The 15378-nt window shown below is 33.2% G+C and overlaps 2 protein-coding genes across 3 annotated transcripts; one reads left to right on the forward strand and one right to left on the reverse strand.

Annotated features, from left to right (window-relative positions):
* Positions 1-240: 240 nt before the first annotated feature.
* Positions 241-13402, forward strand: LOC139779103 (ras-related and estrogen-regulated growth inhibitor). Of its 2 annotated transcripts, XM_071717346.1 has the most exons (6): positions 241-699; positions 2368-2481; positions 5276-5332; positions 12156-12229; positions 12311-12574; positions 12661-13402. In XM_071717346.1, exons 2-6 carry the CDS (start codon positions 2385-2387, stop codon positions 12814-12816), a joined length of 648 nt encoding a protein of 215 aa, XP_071573447.1. In that variant the 5' UTR covers positions 241-699; positions 2368-2384; the 3' UTR covers positions 12817-13402. The 2 variants fall into 2 exon arrangements, with proteins under 2 accessions (XP_071573447.1, XP_071573448.1); XM_071717347.1 differs by lacking the exons at positions 241-699; positions 2368-2481 and adding an exon at positions 4411-4504.
* On the reverse strand, positions 13171-15157 carry Tfiiebeta (transcription factor IIEbeta). The gene is made up of 4 exons (XM_071717345.1): positions 14941-15157; positions 14383-14641; positions 14093-14299; positions 13171-14008 (listed from the first exon to the last, which is right to left on the reverse strand). The coding sequence occupies exons 1-4, from the start codon at positions 15000-15002 to the stop codon at positions 13694-13696; spliced, it is 843 nt and encodes a 280-aa protein (XP_071573446.1). The 5' UTR covers positions 15003-15157; the 3' UTR covers positions 13171-13693.
* Between the last annotated feature and the right edge of the window lie 221 nt (positions 15158-15378).

Genomic DNA, 15378 nt, shown 5'->3' on the forward strand with positions numbered 1-15378 from the left:
TATAATGACTTTTATAATCATCACTAATCGTGATTTAATCAGTATTTGGCGAAGTTTCCGCGTTTCTAGGAAACATTGGTTACATCTCGATTTCCCATCGTGCACGTCCACTTTAATTTTATCTTGACGCGAAGACAGCACGTAAGTGAGGCTCGGAGGGACATCGGCCGTTTCGAATCTCGACCTTCGTCTGCGCGCACATCTGTACCGGAAGCGGGTACCGCATGTACATGGCTTAAGAGCAATAAGGGAACCGGCGGGCCTCGCGAGCCGCCAGAAGAGAATGGGACGAGACAGTCGCGCTGAGGCCAAGAGCCGCGGTGGTTCACGAAGCCGCGAATTCGAACGAAACTATTGCCGTTCACGTGACAGACGCGCGATTATCAACCGATCTATCTTCTTCCGTCTCCTTATGATTCAATCGCGCGATCAGGCAAACAGATTTGCTATGCCCTATCGCCAGTGGCAAGTCTGCATCGCGCGCGTACAATCTTTTGATCTTAAGCCTCAAAATTAATTGTCAATAGGTAATTCTGCAAAACGTTCTATATTTCATATTCAAGAGCATATTTTAGAGCTATGCATTCCTTATTCGACGAACACTTTGATCGCGATATGAACCGGTAGAACGTGTAAAGCGGAACAATAAAACAATAGTGTTGTACCGGTGTTGTAGCGGAGTGTATTTTAGCTGACTCGGTAAGTTCCAGAGTACCTTAAATATATATAGTTACACATAATAGATAGCGTATATTTGCTTATAGGCTGCTGATCGATATTGTATTTTTATTTTTCATCGATGAAAACGATCATGTATCGAAATCATCACATATCAATAATCATGTATATCTTTATATGATACCAGACAGTATAAAGCTTAATACGGTTTAAAAATGTAATAGTTTAAGAGTAGAGTTTTTCGAAACGTGAAAAATAATTCAATTGTATTTTATTCATTTTATAGTTTTATTGTTTAAATCTGTGATAGCTTTTTTCATATACTATTAAGTAATGCCATAACATTGTAAAATATTAAAATAGATGGAAAAACAGATTAAGAAATGTTCCACACTTATACAATGAAAGGCTGAAAGTATCTCTCGGCGAAAAAGTACATTTACTTGTGTTAAATATTATATTTTTACGATACCTATTTATATCTTATACGCAATATACGCTATGTGATCGCGTCTACTTTGTTATGCGATGAAATGTTCCAAGACCCATTAACGTGCATTCATTTAGGAAAATGTGTCGTTAAATACATCGGTGCATACTTTAACGTTTTAGAGATTAAGAGGAAAGTATTTGGCGCATTTTCAGTTCCGCATACAGCTGTTCGGAGATTTATTAACTGTTTACCGATCATAAATTAAAAATATGTTATGATTAAATAGTCGCTGTGGACTTTAATGAATTCAGAGGCGACGTTAAATCTACGTTATCGCGCACGAGATTACATGGAAATTTCGTAATAAACCGCATTATCATCGCGCCCGATATTCGTAACCCCGGTACATTGTTAGACAGTGGAAGAAATTCCCGAGATTCCACGGAACATGTGTGTGCAAACCGTTCTATTAATGTACCCGTCACATCTTGCCTTCTCTTCTTATCCGCTCCTCGCTCTGTCTCTCTTTCTCTCGTTTCTAGACAGGCGTTCGTGTTGCTCCCACCTTCTTTCGAAGTGTAGCGCGACTTATTCAAACACGCGCCCAAAGAGAAACAAGCGGCGGATGCCACTAAGTGCCGTAAAAATTTTCGCTTTTTTTATTGCGCTCTAGAGGAAATGGAACACCCGATAAATAGATCGTAGTTCGGTAATCCAAAAAAACAACGGAGTACTAATCTCGCGACCAAGCTTAATAATAAGTACAAAACACGCGAGTAATCCTTCAATTAAATGTAATTTTTTAATGCATGTAAATTTTTAAATTCATAGTAATAGTAACATTGAGAGAGAGAGAGAGAGAGAGAGAGAGAGAGAGAGAGAGAGAGAGAGAGAGAGAAAAAGAGAGAGACTGATTAATATTAATTATTCATATAATTATATAGTAATAATTAATTTATTAATTATAAGTTATAATAAATTGTTCATAATAAACCGTTATTAATTAAAATAATAGTAATGACTATAGTTTATATAAATTGCTCTCTTTTCATAGAAGCGTAATATTTTTCATTTTGTAATAGCAAAGTATTAAAAATTATTTTCATATTTTGAGATCATTCTTTATCTTTCATCGTCCGTGTCGATCAAAAAACTGCTTCGCGGCAGAGAATAATTTAATATGCATTTAACTCTCTTAGATTTGTTAGATTTTTCGTATGATAATCTCAATATCATTTTAATTTATTTTTCTATAGTGACAAATGCCTATAGTATGACGTCAAATGCGATCAGAGGTATCAGAAGAAAGAAGAGTTCGCTGTGCGAAGTTAAGGTGGCTGTGATAGGAGCACCAGGAGTTGGCAAAAGCGGTAAGTGAATGTATCTCGATAAAACGAAATTTCCATAATAAATCCATATTAAAACGTAATTGAGTTTTCTATATTAATGCAAATATTAATATTAATATAATAAAATTGTAAAGTAAAAGTGCTATGAATTAAAATGATTAAAATTAACGTGACGAAAAAGATAGAATTTCCATGAAACATCTTTCTTATACATCAAGAAATAAGAATGCAATCACTGCATAACGAGAAACGGACTGCTGTTTCTTATAGAACAATCAAATTAATAATAAAAATACAATTTTCATAAAAGAATTTCCACATTCCAAAGTTATGCTTGCAGTTTTTTATGATTTTCTATTTAACTATAATATAATTTTCAAACGTTTCCTAGCTCTAATCATTAAAAGTTAATTACGTCAATCAAAAAATATTTTAATAGCAGACTTTGAGAAATACTTTCGCGCAGCTACGCTCTAATTCTTCTAATTCTCATTAAGAACAAAATCTATTACACACTACATTATTGCATGGAAGTCGCGCTGTTGTTCTGCAAACAAACAATTGCAAAGAGAAGAACGAGAGAACAAATAACAAATATAGGAGATGTATTTCGAAAAAAAAAATCTTGTATAGTAAACGATCGACACTCTAAATTCAAGTGCAAGTACGCATGCAAGTAGCACGTAAGAATCACGTTCCATCCATTCCACGTGATGAAGATACATACATATAAGAGATATGCGTTGAGGACCCTGAGAGTAGCTAACCGCGTGTATTTTTGGTAATGGCAAGTGTAAAGGCATAGGTGAATAAATAATTGGTCCGTCCTCGCCAGAACTGTGCGTCTTTTCTGTTGGCTGCAAAATACGTGGTTGCTATTTATAAAATTTTACTTCAAAATCCGCCTTGGATCTTCATCGAGTTTCGATTCGTCATGCTTTCCATAAAATTCCTTTATGATCGAAACTTTATATCGAGAAAATATTATTTCTTCTACGTTTCAAGCAACGCAAACATCTGAAAGATATCGTAATATAGCATGTAGAAGATATTTTCTCTGATAACTTATTGTGCGATGTGAATAAAGAATAGAATAATCATGTATTTTATATTAAATGGATAATATCCAAACACAAAAATAATTCAAAAGTATCGTTCTAATTTTGCAGATATATTTTAAATTCTTTTTCGAAAATCTTTCACATTTCTCTTTGTTTTGTTTCAATATTTATCTGTTTTCAATTGAGTTTTGCTTCTAATTTTTGCTTTATTTTTGTAACAAGATTTGTTAAGAAAATTCGATGTGTCTAAGAATTTAGAGCTAAATTCTAAACTTTTAATAACATTGGAATTAAAGCGAGGAGAAACGAAGCGGCATCTCAATGATCTTGGTCCACAAATTTCGAACGCAAATAAACCAATCGCTAATAAATTAGCTGTCCTTCGAAACATCTACGTGCCCGTGACGATAAAAAAATCGACCTATATTTTAGACAATATATTTCAGGCAGAGATATATAGGTATACATCCTACACAAATTTTAATATCTACACTCATAGAATTTTTATATATTTGTTTAGTTTAGTTTATACAATATTTGCACGAATCCATTTATAAACGAACAAATTTATTGTACTAAATTAATTTGGCTTAAAAATTGCCTTTTTCCATTTTTTTAAATAGTAAATTGTCCAATTCATATTGATTTATTAATTTTACGGAACGTTAACTTTACAGTCAAAAAATTAAACTTGGATTGATTGCCGACCTTACTCGAACCGATGTAAATCGGCGGTTTTCGTATTCGAAAAGAAAGTATTTACTGTATTTACCGTACATGTATTTACCGCACGCGTCCAAAATGAAATAAGCTACGGTGGCGTTAATGCATCGCGCAAGGTTTTGTGGCGCCGTGGTAGATTCGAGTTCGTGGTAAAAATAGTGTGGTATATACCTCGAAGCGTGTCACTAGGTTGTAGCTCTCGTTTCTCCCGATTGAATCGCAATATGTTCAGTTGCAGTATCATATCGAGAAGATCATGTGTCAGTGCGAGATCAACCTCTTTTCATCACTTTCACGCAAAACATTGAGACTAATGGAACGAACATCGCTTCAATAGAGCGTCGAAGATTAAGTGCCGTAGAAACAGTGAACGTTTCGTCTAGATGTATTTCTATATTTGTCAGATCCAGTTACGGATCTTGCAAGTTTTCTTACAATTGAAAACTGTTACGTCCAGTATTGAAACAATGAGAAAATATTTCATATAAAGATAAAATATTAATCTCGCTTTTTGATTAAATTCCGGTACATGAAAAGAGTTATACGAGTCATATGAATTTACATTGAAATAATATTATGGTTATATTAAATAAAAATTAGATGATATAGATATCATATAAATGTATATATGATATATAAATATAACTTCATAATGTATGTATGAATTCTTCTGCTGCGCAGTTGGAAATAATTATACAAGAGAGTTAGTTATATAGATTCAATTACTAATTCCTAGTTTCTTGAATTTGCAACGTGTGGTTAAATATTAGAGATATTAAATATAGTTTATAGCACAACAATCATGACACCGAGAGCGAGAGTATTTTCGTGTTGATTTTCTCTTGCATAAATAGATGCGACTGTAACAAACGGACGAAATGTAGATCACTGCGATGCATACGAATTCGAGACGCGACGTTGCGCGAGTAGCCTGTCATTATAGTTTGCCAACTCAATTATACCGCGTACAACATAATTATGTCACGCTTGAACTGCATACGCGAGCAGTATATATTTCCATTATGTTTCAGCATTGACAGTGAGATTTCTGACGAGGAGATACATCGGGGAATACGATCATCAATCAGGTGAGAAAGGTCTTAGGCCCGTATATTTATAGTTACTTGAAACTTGTCTCAAAAGTCTTGTTTATCGGTTGAGACACTTGGAAGTATAATCTCGTATCTTGAGACGCAAACGGATTAAAAATCACATTTAAATTAAAAATTAATTGTGAGACTGTAATCACAGCTGAGAACTGAAACGATTATTCGCGTGAAACCTGATACCATTCAAATATTGCACGATTATCTTGCGAGAAATTTTCTCTCTCTAGTATTCTATCGTCTCTCACTACCCTATCTTTCTGTTTTCTATTTTCTCTCCTCTACGGCCTCATGTTTCATTACGATAATTAAAGTGGAAACATACGTTTAACGCACATTTAATGACTGTCAATATGCAGTTACCAATACAGCCATGAATATCGTTCCGATGCGTATCGTATTATACGTCGGTATAACTGTCGATTTATTGGACTTAAACTGGTACGCAAATATTTCTGTTCGCGGTTTCTGTTAGCGACTTAACACGATCTAACTTGGCCGCGTTGTAGGTATCGTGACACTCTGTATACGCGCCAAATTGTTGTATCACTAAGTAGGTAAATAAAATGAGTTTAAATAAATCAGCGTAAATAAAATGTCTATTACAATACAAAAATATGATGGAAAATCGCATTAAAAAAGACGTCGAGCTAAGTTGTCGAAGTGCGAGTCTTTTAAATCGAAACTCTAAAAAGGCAACGCGTTTATTAAATATCTTATCTATGCGTGCTCGGTAAAAAATATATAAAGTATGTAAGAGAAATGTTTTTATCAAAATTCGAAGCAAATTCTGTTTTACAAAAATCATTATTCATTATTTATTACTTTTTTATCGCGTTTGCTGTATTTGCAAAATATTTTCTATCGCTTTTGTCCTTTTTCCTGATATGTCGTATAAGGCCATTAATTTTAAAATAATGGATCTATGAAATGAGAGATATGGAAAATAATTTTTTATTTTCCACTTTCTGTCTGACATTTCACATATAAATAAATGTATTAATAATGATTTTTAGATCCATTTCACAGATCCCTTATCTCAAGGTAAAAAAAAAATAAATTAACTTACATAGATATGATGCGCAGCAGCGGAGTTGTAACACAAACTTTGATCTGAAAAACATAAATATGTTTAAATTACACAATAGCGCTCAATAATTAATATTTCAAAAATAATTACTGTACGCTTCGGATGTTTTACTTGTATTTTTTTAATGGGGTAATATTTTTTGCAATAAATTTTTTACAGTGATTTAAATAGAATGCTTATTAGCATCAAAAATTAAATCTATTATTGATTTTAAGTGGATTTATTATTTTAACCAAAAGCTGTGTCGACAAATAATCAATGAGCAGCTTATTAAATTGAAAAAGGTATACAAAATTCATACAGAAATATTATTATTAGGCTATCAAGATTTAGCCCGACCGAAAATGGCATCTTCTTTAATTAATTGTAAGATTTATATCGGTTCTATTTCACTTATTATTATTTAGAAATATTTAACAAAATAACTAATTTCTGAAGAGGACTAATATCATGCAAATAATGTTTTCCAAAATTTAAAAAACAATAATCTTATTGTTATATTTTATATCAACAATGCAAATCGTAAACATATCTTATAAATCTTAAACATATTAACACTAGAACTACCGAAGATTAACCTATAATACCTATTTCTACCAAGAGGATAACTTGTTTTCGAAAAAACACGATATTCAAGAATGCATATTTATATATTTTTTTTACATTTTGATTCAGGAGAAATTCGAAATAAGATTATTATTCTTAAAAAATAAATGATACATAACATCTTTCTTATTTGTAAGAAAACAAAAATATGAAAAAAACATATGTTACTACGGATAAAATTATTTATAAGTGTATATTTGCATTTTGATATGCTTGTTGAAAAATTACCTTTATATTGGAAAAAATCAAATGCAATCTCAAAAATTATGAATGAAAAGGTTACAACTAATTGTAAGATTTATATCCCATTGTCAATGAGATGCAATTCTAAATTGTGATTTGTGCGTCTCAAATTCCTTCTACTGAAATATAGATTTTAATATTTTACTTTTTAGCAACTCAGAAATCAGTTATTTCTCGAAAGCAAGTTATAATTTTGTGATGGAGCAGAACTCGACACCAGCTACGAATACACTTGTTTTACGCTTATTTTTTTGTACATCTCTCTCTCTCTCTCTCTCTCTCTCTCTCTCTCTCTCTCTCTCTCTCTCTCTCTCTCTCTCTCTCTCTCTCTCTCTCTCTCTCTCTCTCTCTCTCTCTCTCTCTCTCTCTCTCGCTGTCTCTACCTTTCTAAGGCAGGTCGCATATGGAGCAATGTGCAATATATAGTGGCCATTATCTTCCGTATTAATTCGTCATATTTTTTTATTTCTTGTAAACTAGCACAATAACAATACATGTCTAATAGTTTGTTCACATTACACCTTGCATATGACGTATTTTGCAAAATTTCTATGTGACAGCAATACATGTGACAAAATACATTCCAGATGCAATAGTTTACTCATACAAAGCACACATTGCATATGACATATTTTGTAAGATAGTCTAATTAGTCTATGTATTATACCGAGGTGGATTTACTTCCAGTCCTGGAAGAATCCTAAGAGTTCATGAGAAACCTCTGAAATGCGAATGTAATCAAAATTTCACCGACATTTTATGAGGGGTCAAAATGACCCGGTATATCTATAGAATCTAGATATACTACATAGAAATCTTAGAAAGAAAGAGACAAAGAGAAAATGAATTTATAAAATAAATCACCTCTGTGTATACTTATCTGTATCAATAAAAGTTAAGGAAAATTTCAGAAATTAAGATATTTTCAAAATGAGTAATAATTATTTTAAAAAATGTTAAACATTTCATTTTGATCCCTTTGGGTCAGTCACCTTTTGGGTGTAGTTCCAGTGTTAAATACATGTATATATTTAGAGTCGAATTCAGAGCAAGCGATCGGCGAACAAACATGAATGAACAATCTGCTTCAATGAACGCAAATAGTGCCGCTGTCCTGTAAATGCCATTCGAACTCATTGATGCGGATAGTTGATCATTCGTGTTTGTTTGTACTCCCTCGCTTATACTTAGGATCGAGCAAGCGCACACACGATTTAACACATTCACCGCCAAGCGTGCTTTACATGATTTTTCGTTCACGCCAATTGAATTATTTTATACTAACAATAAGAAGAACACTGAAACATTTAATTAATAGTAAATTTATAGTATTGAATTGCGTAAAAATATAATACGTGACGTATTTATTTGACTGTCGTTCCATGACAGTCACCGATGACCGACAAGGCGTAAATGGAAAGCTCACAATCAATGTCAGTCACTGTCATAGATGGTAAATGCGTTAAGACACGTCTACACATTATTTGCACAGCACAATGAATAATATTATACATTGCATGTATTATATATTGACGCTCGGAATATACCATGCGACTGTCGCGGGAATAAATTAGTAATAAATTATATATTAAGTTACTCACCTATACGGTTGCTCCGCCGATGCCCGATGCCTCCCAGGCCTGCTCCTCCTCTCATGTCTTCTTCGTGGCATTCACACAAGTCACAACTCATTCGCGAAGTACCATTAATTACGATCACCGATTGTTAAAGACGATCGCGGGACACTTTACGCGGCACTCCCGATGTTAAACTGGAGCTCACTCGCGAAAACATGGTTAGGATCGCGCGCGCGGATCATTGAAACGTGATACTCGCACGTACGAAACCTTGCACGGCATTCTTGACGTTAATCAACACGGTCTTACACACGCGGCACGTATTGTGTTACGTTTTGACAGAGGAGTGACGCGAGGAAAATTAACGAACGATGCTACGATACGTTTGACATCCGCGACGTCGCGCAAAGTAAAGTAGTGGACGAGCCTAAAATGGCGGAACGAATTCGTAAAACGCGCGGTTAACTTCACGCGGCATGAGTTAAAGTAAAAAGCAAATGCTGCGGAATGCAATATTTAAAGAAATATATGGAAAAAGCTACTGTATGCGAAAAAATGCGAAAAAGCATACAAAATTATAATAATTACTGTCATATTTACTATAGTTTTCTGTACTTTTTTGCAACTACAGTAGTGTTTCTGTAGTATTTTTGTAGTATTTTTCCATAAGGGATGATTGTTTTATCGATTAATTGTTAACACACCGGGTTTTAATAGAATATATATATATACATATGTATTTCTCGATATATGCAATTTATTAAAGCTCCGATATATACATATCTATAAGGATACCGAATTCTATTTTAAGGGATTGATAAATATTGAAGAACGACATCAATGTCCATTTCCATGCAGATTAACTTTAATCTCGGTTTAATCTTACTTTCTATCTTTTTTTAATCAAAAAAATTCGCGACGCCACTCAATTCGAAGTCAATCCGTTCTGTTGTCGCGATGTTTTGTTCAATTTAATGACTAATTATAATTCATCGAATCCGATCGAATCTATAAACTTAAAATCAGAATTTAATATTGCACGTGCAATGTACACTGACCGGCAGGAATGCCTGGACATTTTGATATGTATATGACATATATGTATATGTATATGTATTATGTCCAGGCATTCCTGCCGGTCAGTATACATTTCGAAATAAATGCGAAATCAAATGATATATCACAGCATTCGATTACGTAATTACTTGATACAGTGAATCGTTATATTATATTTGCGTTATCCAATCTCTAATCATCCAGGGATCGCATTTGCTCTTAGTGCTTTGTCGCGTTTTGAGAAATAGTAAGACGCTACACGAAAGTAATTACACGAACCGATGAAAGCTAATAATCGTTCATAAGAAACAATCGCATTTCGGGATGGAATACGAGACGATATACGGAGCGGCTCGCGACACTACCTGTATTTGTTCGAGCGCCGTCGTGCGAATGATAATACAATGACTCGGCGTCGCGGCCGCGCCGACCTTGGGCCTTGGGTCCGTTCCGTTTCACGCATATGCGCGCATTTATCTATAGCATACGTAACGTTTACTACAGAAAATGCGCACATATGCGTGAAACGGAACGGACCCCTTGTGTATGTGTGTGGCACGTTGGGCCGTTGGACCTATGCTGCAAAACAACGCCTACTGAGCGTTGTACTGCGTTAGTCAATTCGTCGTCGAAAATTTGTTACAAAATATTTAAAGTTTATATAAAATAAAATAAATGTGCTGTTCCTTAATATTACAGATCGATTCAATGAACAAGCTATTACCGCGCTTTATTTTCCACATTCTGCAGATTCGTTAGCATCGTAAAGATAATATGTGACGTTACGAATATCAAATTAATTCTGAAGATTTCTTTGTTAAATCATGTCGCATTTTAAGAGTAGTTTTAGCTGAGTTTCTCAGTAGAAAGACGATTAAAATATTTAGATTTCTAATATAATCATAAAGTTGACGCGTTTGTTATCGATTTTTTGTTAACTCGTGTATCTTACAAAACTGGCGTATGTGCGGCAAAGTATATGTATAATAGAATAGCGCGTCAGTTTGAAAAATTGCCAGCAACTGTAATCCGCTTCTAAGGCTGCGTAAGTATATTCTCCCTCTGCATACCTCAGTCCGCGTCCGTTCTAAATTTATCGAAGACGAATTTGACACTAGACAGAACGGGTGCTAATGCGAGGTTGATACTCGAACAAAATTTTTCGTTTTGCACAAATTCAGACGCGGTCGTAGACAGGAGAGAAGCACGTGCCGTGTTAGCGTCTCAAAGTAAATCAGATCCGAGAAATTGCTTAATGATACATAAATTTATTCTGTTATACCTATATTCTCATGATAGAAATTTACATTAATAATCACGTCGAATCTTTTTGACAAATTCAAGAAAAAAACTATTTAAATCTGAGAAGATTTCCTTTTTTATGCAATATAGAATAAGATATATAAGAAAATAATATATTCAAACCGAATAAGTAACATTTACTTTGCCAGTCAATAATTAACACAATTAAGAATTTAATTGACTATACTGGCAATAATTATAATCGTGGATTATAAGCATCTAAAATTACATCAACTTTAGAATGACCAGAATCCTTGGTCGAAACTCGGTGACGATTTGTCACGACGATTATAATCATTACCACGATTATAATCATTGCCAGTATAGTCAATTAAATTCTTAATTGTGTAAAATAATATATGTTTATGTGACATATTAAATGCGAATAATTTATTTTCTATTATATATTTGCTTGAGAATCATCACAAAGCAATTCTACCAAAACCATTATCTTGTTCGGAGAATACTTTTTAAAATACATTATAAACGAAAGAAAAAAATACGATGTGTTATTAATCATTTGAAAGATAAATTAATGAATAAGACAAGAAGTAATAAACAATGCAAAAATGGTTAATATCGCTTACTTTGCTTTTATTTTTGCGCTTAAATTAATTTGTATTTTGTGGTTGAATGAAACAATCGCACTTGCGTGGAATTTCAAATAAATCGACAATTACACAATAAGCGATATTGACTATAAATTAGAGAAAAATTATTTCAGTGAAATTGGCTTTACATGAACATTTTACAGATTACAAACTTTTTAAAGAAAAAAAGAATTCAAAACTTTTTAAGAAGAATCTGCACATTATAAAATATCACGAGAAATGGAATCGTGATTTTACTATTACACAAAATTAAGTATTTGTGTTATAAATAATAGTTATTGTATATTTATATTAAGAGTGAATTTTATTTTATTTTCTAGAAACCAGATACAAACACGAGGTACTAGTTGACGGGGAACCAATTCTTTTTGAGATTTTAGATACATGTCCAAAGGTAATTTTTGTATATATAACAAATCTCTCACAAATTATATATTAGTCTATAAATAGTTTCTATATGATACTTTAATTTTAGAGTGAAAATGAGCTACCATCGATGGAAACTTTACGAGCGGACGGCTTGTTACTGGTTTATTCGATAACAGATAGAAATTCTTTCAATTTTGTCAGAAAGGCAAAAGAAGCTCTCGCAGTAGCTGATCCCGAAGCTGCGATGCCTCTTGCCCTTGTTGGAAATAAAGCTGATATGGTTCATTTACGACAAGTCAGTACTGAGGAGGGAGAGATATTAGCGAAGGATTTCGAATGCTGGTTTAGTGAAGTAACTGCAGCTGAGCAGGTAATTGCAATTTTGAATAAGTTATCATTGAAATTGCTTTATTCATATTTTATGCCTCTTCTAAATGTTCAAACAAACTTCCATAGGTTGCTCAAGTCGCGGAATCTTTTCACGAATTATGCAGAGAAGTTCTCGCAGCTAGAAGAAGAAACAAACAATCTTTGCTGGACAGAATGCTCGGTGGTAAAGCGACACGTGCTTATTCGCGAGGAAAAAGTGACTCTGCTTTACCGAAAGATTAATATTGTTATTCGAAGCATATATCTTTTTTTTTATAACATACATATATATACGTATATTATAAGAAAAAAGAAATCCCTCAGAATCAAAGATCGATACTGTATCTAAAGAAAAATGTGAAAAGAATATAGGATATTCGGGAATATAGTCGTTTATCATGTAATAAATGAAAGGCCAAGCAAGAAATACCAAAGAAAGTATCAGTTTTTAATTTGTAGAGTGTAAGATTCATATTAAATAATATGGAATATGTACAAATTTTTGTAATATATCTCTACAAAAACTCCTTAAATCGTAACTTACGGTTTCAAAATGCATTAGAAAAGTTCAGAGAAAGGTGTAATATAGAAAGAAAATATTTCTAAATGGTTTTGTAATATCCTTATATCACAAAATAGTAATATATTTTGTAACTTTTTTACTATTCCACCAAATTAAACAAGCAGTCTCTTAGATTTAAAAAAGGCTGACGATGAGTGTGTGATCAATTATACATATATAGTTTATACAAGTGTTGAGACTTACACAATTCTATATTTATCTTGTACTTACACAATGTGAGATGATAATAAATGTTTTACTTATTTATTATATGCCTAAAATAAATTATAGCTACTGATAAACAATAAATAATTTATTTTAGTTACTATTATGGTGTTATTATGGTGTAAATGAACATTTGGAATATAAGTAGCGTTACGTAGTAATAATTCGCGCAGGCAAAAAAAATGAAAATGTCTAAAGATACTTTTCATAATATTTTTACTTGGAATAATATTTACGAAGCAAATTTAGTAATATCCCTACTTTATTTACATTCAGTTATTCTTATAATTTTTATGTAAGTTTACTTGATATGGCAGAATAATCAGGAAATTCTTAATCATCGTATGTTTCCAAAACATCTGCCAAATGTTCATTATCTCTTGGTTTCTTAAATTGTTTCCTTCTATTAACAGGTTTCTTTCGTTTGATTGGTGCTGGCTTCTTGAGCCCATGATCCTGCATCGACCTAATCCCTTGTTTCTCAAGATATTCATCTATCTTCTGATCGTCCATGGCATCTACAGCAACAGCTCTCCATAATTTTTGGAATTCTTCATCAATGGGGAATTGAGCTGTCTTATCGTTATAAAAAATAATCTTTTTCTTATCGAGCGGTCGTATAATATACAATATCTCGTTTTGTAAATTCTGAAATATATGAATATTAGCATTTTTTAAAATCAGAAATCAGAATAATTGTTCAGAAATAAGTTTCTACATATTTGTACTTACTTTTAAATGCTTATCACAATGTGGCAAACTTTCTTGTATATCTTCCAGTAATATACCACCGAGACCTTTTAAATCGTGCTGTTTTAGAAGTCTCAGTAAGGATTTTTTATCTTTAATTTTATACATAGGTTTAAAGACAAATCTACCATCGGTTACTTCAATCTTAGGATTTTGTACTAAAGCTTCAGTTTGTAGCCATTGTTTGACCTGAAAGTATACAAAAGGAAAATAAATAGTTTGCCTTGATAGCAAATAGCAATACAAAATAGGAATATAATAGAAAACGATACCTTTGATCCAACGTCTAATTGATTTGTTTCATCTAAAATCTCTTCCAACGTTAACGGATGATCATCCCCTTCCTGATGCCTCGCTTTCATGTGTTTTACTATCTTCGCTAACACGCCAAATTTGTATTGCGTACTACCAGTCATGGTTTTATAATTGACCATGTCCAATTTAGGTCCTGTAGATACGAACGATGTTTTAGGTTTCTTCTTTGGCGGCTCATCTTTCGTAGTTTCTTTCTCCTGCTTCTTCTTGTCAACTCTGTAATCACCATTATCAGAAATATATTTATATTTTTACGTAAATAATCCAAATATTATAATATGTATTACAGATATGATTATAATATGATAAACTACTATCATATCACTATAATAGGTTATGTACTTGGACTTAATAGATACAAGGTTTGATAGATAAAACAAAAGTATCTGCATAAAATTAAATATCTATATATAAATGTTTATTATTTTTTCCTAATATTTCGTCTTAAATATATGTAATGCTATCGGTAAATGGGTACGACAACAATAGATGCCAAAAGTAACGTAAATACTCACACTGGTGTGGTCAGAGCACGCTTCTTGAATTGCTCTCGCTCTCTGAGTAAAGCCGGATCCATTTTGCTATATATATTAATCACATCCACGCCACGATTTCTTATTTCATAATTTAACGTACTGTTGACACACTCTACTATTTAGTATCAAAACTTAACCTCTCACCAGATGTCGAATCGCAACGCAATCTCGGCGACTTGCCCTGAATGCACGCCACACGCTACACGCTACTGCGCAAGTACGGCAGCGCCGGGGCCGCCGGGGTGTCTGATGGCGCCTCTGGCCGACTCTGGCGGTGTCTGAAGCCTGAAGCTGCTCGTCCATCTCGTATCTCCTGACTCCTGCATAAAACGAATCCGATCCGTTGCATATAGGTACACGATTTTTATTACGATTTGGAAACGATTTTTATTACGATTGGGGATCACAGGTATCGTT

The sequence above is a fragment of the Temnothorax nylanderi genome, unplaced genomic scaffold (genome assembly GCF_030848795.1).
Source record: "Temnothorax nylanderi isolate EJ_2023f unplaced genomic scaffold, tnyl_v1.0 TNYL_tig0210_pilon, whole genome shotgun sequence".
In the NCBI taxonomy this organism is placed as follows: domain Eukaryota; kingdom Metazoa; phylum Arthropoda; class Insecta; order Hymenoptera; family Formicidae; genus Temnothorax; species Temnothorax nylanderi.

Coding starts and splice junctions, on each gene's coding strand:
- LOC139779103 (XM_071717346.1), top strand. CDS start 2,385: ATGACGTCAAATGCGATCAGAGGTATCAGAAGAAAGAAGAGTTCGCTG. Junction 5,333..12,155: donor GGAATACGATCATCAATCAG/GTGAGAAAGGTC, acceptor TTTATTTTCTAG/AAACCAGATACAAACACGAG. Junction 12,575..12,660: donor AAGTAACTGCAGCTGAGCAG/GTAATTGCAATT, acceptor AAACTTCCATAG/GTTGCTCAAGTCGCGGAATC.
- Tfiiebeta (XM_071717345.1), bottom strand. CDS start 15,002: ATGGATCCGGCTTTACTCAGAGAGCGAGAGCAATTCAAGAAGCGTGCT. Junction 14,642..14,940: donor CGTGCTCTGACCACACCAGT/GTGAGTATTTAC, acceptor TGGTGATTACAG/AGTTGACAAGAAGAAGCAGG. Junction 14,009..14,092: donor ATTGTGATAAGCATTTAAAA/GTAAGTACAAAT, acceptor CATATATTTCAG/AATTTACAAAACGAGATATT.